Source organism: Pinus tabuliformis, chromosome J, assembly GCF_031772625.1.
Source record: "Pinus tabuliformis cultivar Carrire ecotype Pingquan chromosome J, CPIR1, whole genome shotgun sequence".
Taxonomy (NCBI): domain Eukaryota; kingdom Viridiplantae; phylum Streptophyta; class Pinopsida; order Pinales; family Pinaceae; genus Pinus; species Pinus tabuliformis.
Window position 1 is genome coordinate 7,800,856 of NC_142295.1, and position 2,975 is coordinate 7,803,830.

Below are 2,975 nucleotides of genomic sequence, written 5' to 3' on the forward strand. Positions count from 1 at the left end.
TTGAAATGATGATTTTATGTGTATCTTAACTTATGACAGCCGCATTCCTTGTTCCACGACGAAGTTGTATGAGCCTCCATTTCAAAAGTGCCAAATAATATTCACGATTTAATTAATTTTGGGAGGTTGTATTAGATTCAAAGTCCAAATTTCATGGTTGTGGGTCGTCCATCAATTTGTCAAAAGTGGGATATTATGTAAAAGGTAAATTAATCAAAGGTATAAAGTTTCATTAGAAGCTGCGGTTTATACTATAGTCCATATATTTCATTTGCTAGCGCCAAATTACAATGCTTGTAGCACTGTAAGTATATGGGGTGTCGCCCAGGGCGTGAGGCACTTTATTGAGGCCGAATATACAAACCAAGGAGCCAAAAACAAATTTTTGGTGCAGCTGAGAATCATTTGCGAGGAAGCTTTATTTGACAGGGCCAACTCATAAATTGCAAGTGAAATGGGCATATTGGAGCAGGAGTATTTGTGCCAAAGCCGAATTGTCTTATACAATTGTAGTGATCACAAGGGGGCATTGAATTTATTTACATGCAGAGTGTTTGTGGGCTCAATTTGGGTTGTCTTTCACATTCACGCAGGGGTAGTTTTCCACAAACTCGCTGGGGTCAAATCGATAGATTACTTACCAAGGGCTCAAGTCTCGGGCGTGACAACTTGTTGGGTGGAGCCTGACTATAAGACTATCAAATTAATGTCATACACAGCGGAGTACTGGTGTTGGAATCGTGGCCATGTCAACATACACGCATGGTCCACAATTTTTGCGGAGAGTTGGGGCTAGCACTGACCGAGGATCACCGTATGCACCATCTGAGAATGCCCAAAATCATCAAAAGCCGAATCTGGAAGGGGACCGTAACCGTGCTTTCGGATTAGGTAATGATTGTATGCATACTGTGTGCAGAAGGATGTAGCTAAAGTAAATCTTGATTTTAATCTTCCGAGTGAGAGCTCAATACCGTTACCTGTGCGTCGACAACCTTGTGTAGCTGTAGTCGAGGTTAAGATCACTGAACCTGTCACAAGGCCACTCCGCCCACCGCCGCGCCACCACGGGCGGCCGGGGGGCGGATGGTCGATTCCCGGAATCGACCATCCGCCCCCCGGCCGCCCGTGGTGGCGCGGCGGTGGGCGGAGGGCCTGCAGGAAGGCCACTCCGCCCACCGCCGCGCCACCACGGGCGGCTGGGGGGCGGATGGTCGATTCCCGGAATCGACCATCCGCCCCCCGCCGCGCCACCACGGGCGGCCGAGGGGCGGATGGTCGATTCCCGGAATCGACCATCCGCCCCCCGGCCGCCCGTGGTGGCGCGGCGGTGGGCGGAGGGCCTGCAGATCTACTGGAAATAATTCCTTTACTCACTGATTTAAAATATTTTGTATCATTAAATGGTCTTATAAATATATACAGTGCTTATTTAAAAAATCATTCATACATCACACAAACTTCGAAATTTACAAGGATATATCATATACTTGCACACCTTCCTTTCTACAAATATTTCCACCGAATTCTTGAATGTTGAAATATGCTTTCTATGCAATGGAGTCTGGACCATAGGGGTAAGAACAAAATTTTGATCCAAATGCTGCCACATTGAAGAGCAGAATAAATTAAAATTGTGTGACTACAGAAATACTTAACCAAAAGCATTAGGTATTATAGAGACTACCTCCTTTAGATGTACAACTTAATTATAGAATCCCATTCATAAGTTGGGAGAAAACAACTATCAAATAAAAACTATCAAATAAATGTGCACAAGCAACTGAAGCGGCTCTTTCTAGTAGGCCTGTAACGACTACCCTCCAAGCATAGGTAAGTATAAATAGCTCTGCACAACAATAAACCAGATTTTACCTGCCAACCATCTAATGTAATTTGATGATCCATTAGAAATGCTACTTGCTCATCAACCTAAGAAATTTTCAATGCAACAACCACAGAACAACTTGAACTCACCCTTTCTTCATAATGTATCATCCTGAAGCTGATTAGGAGTCTCTACTTGGCTGTCCAATGGCATGTACTGTGCCATGATTGCTCTAATTTCTGAGTCCATGTATGACTGCAAGTAGTGAGCCACAGATAACCGTTTTAGATACCATTTCATGGCATTCTCTGATATCTTGAAAATAATTCACGCGAACATGGATCCTCTAACAAAGGGAAGAAATGGAAATTACAACATGCCAACTTCTGACTTACCCTAAGTCTGTATTTATAAACAGCATAAGCTCCAACAGAAGCAACAACCAAGCCTAATAAAATAACCCATACAGCACCCCACCCAACCTTTGGCACTGTCTCAACCTTACCTGCAAAATCAAGCATGCAATGGAAAACAATTATAGGAATTTCTTGACAGAATATAAGACGGGTCATTATCCAGAAAAGAAACAGGTTATCAACATACTTATACATGTGTCAAGCTCCCTCATGTAGAAGAAAGCATCTCCACAGCTGCACTCATAGCTACCCCATGTATCCTTGCAGCTGCACTCCGAACATTGGCATACGTGTTTTTCTTTGCATTCATCAATGTCTGAAGATAAAATCAGACCCGCATTCATAAGATTGCAACAACCTTTCAATTTGTATTGCAGTGGAGGAAAAGAAAGACATATGTGAGGCTCATATACCTTCACAATTATTGATGCCATCTCCCTTAAAACCAGGAGGACAGCGGCATCCCTTAGACTCCGTCGGCTACAAAGGTGATAATGCTTACTTCCAAATTTGTAAGATGTAAACAATGAATTCCTAATCAAGTCTCGTCAAGGAAAGAACGTCATTATGCAACAAAAAGATCTCACCACACAAGCAGAATAGGACTGTCCATCCTTCGTATCCTGCCAGCAACCCCCATTACCAATCTTGCATCGTCCAATTCCAACAGCTATTACAGATAATTTGAGGATATTAGATTGGCCTCAAGGGTAGTTCATATCAATGTCTTC

The 2,975-nt window shown here is 43.2% G+C and overlaps 1 protein-coding gene across 2 annotated transcripts; it reads right to left on the minus strand.

Moving 5' to 3' along the window:
* Positions 1–1,496: 1,496 nt before the first annotated feature.
* Positions 1,497–2,975, minus strand: LOC149225157 (vacuolar-sorting receptor 4-like). 2 transcript variants are annotated; one of them, XM_089375043.1, is made up of 6 exons: positions 2,832–2,975; positions 2,658–2,724; positions 2,432–2,560; positions 2,224–2,333; positions 1,978–2,083; positions 1,497–1,603 (listed from the first exon to the last, which is right to left on the minus strand). In XM_089375043.1, the coding sequence occupies exons 3-5, from the start codon at positions 2,454–2,456 to the stop codon at positions 1,985–1,987; spliced, it is 234 nt and encodes a 77-aa protein (XP_089231169.1). In that variant the 5' UTR covers positions 2,457–2,560; positions 2,658–2,724; positions 2,832–2,975; the 3' UTR covers positions 1,497–1,603; positions 1,978–1,984. The 2 variants fall into 2 exon arrangements, with proteins under 2 accessions (XP_089231169.1, XP_089231168.1); XM_089375042.1 differs by having other exon boundaries at positions 1,504–1,849.

Bases quoted from the DNA above. Each gene is read 5' to 3' on its own strand.
- LOC149225157 (XM_089375043.1), bottom strand. From the start codon at position 2,456: ATGAGGGAGCTTGACACATGTATAA. The intron at 2,334-2,431 runs GTATGTTGATAA...TTGATTTTGCAG, and splicing joins GGAGCTTGACACATGTATAA to GTAAGGTTGAGACAGTGCCA. The intron at 2,084-2,223 runs GTAAGTCAGAAG...CACTACTTGCAG, and splicing joins TTTATAAATACAGACTTAGG to TCATACATGGACTCAGAAAT.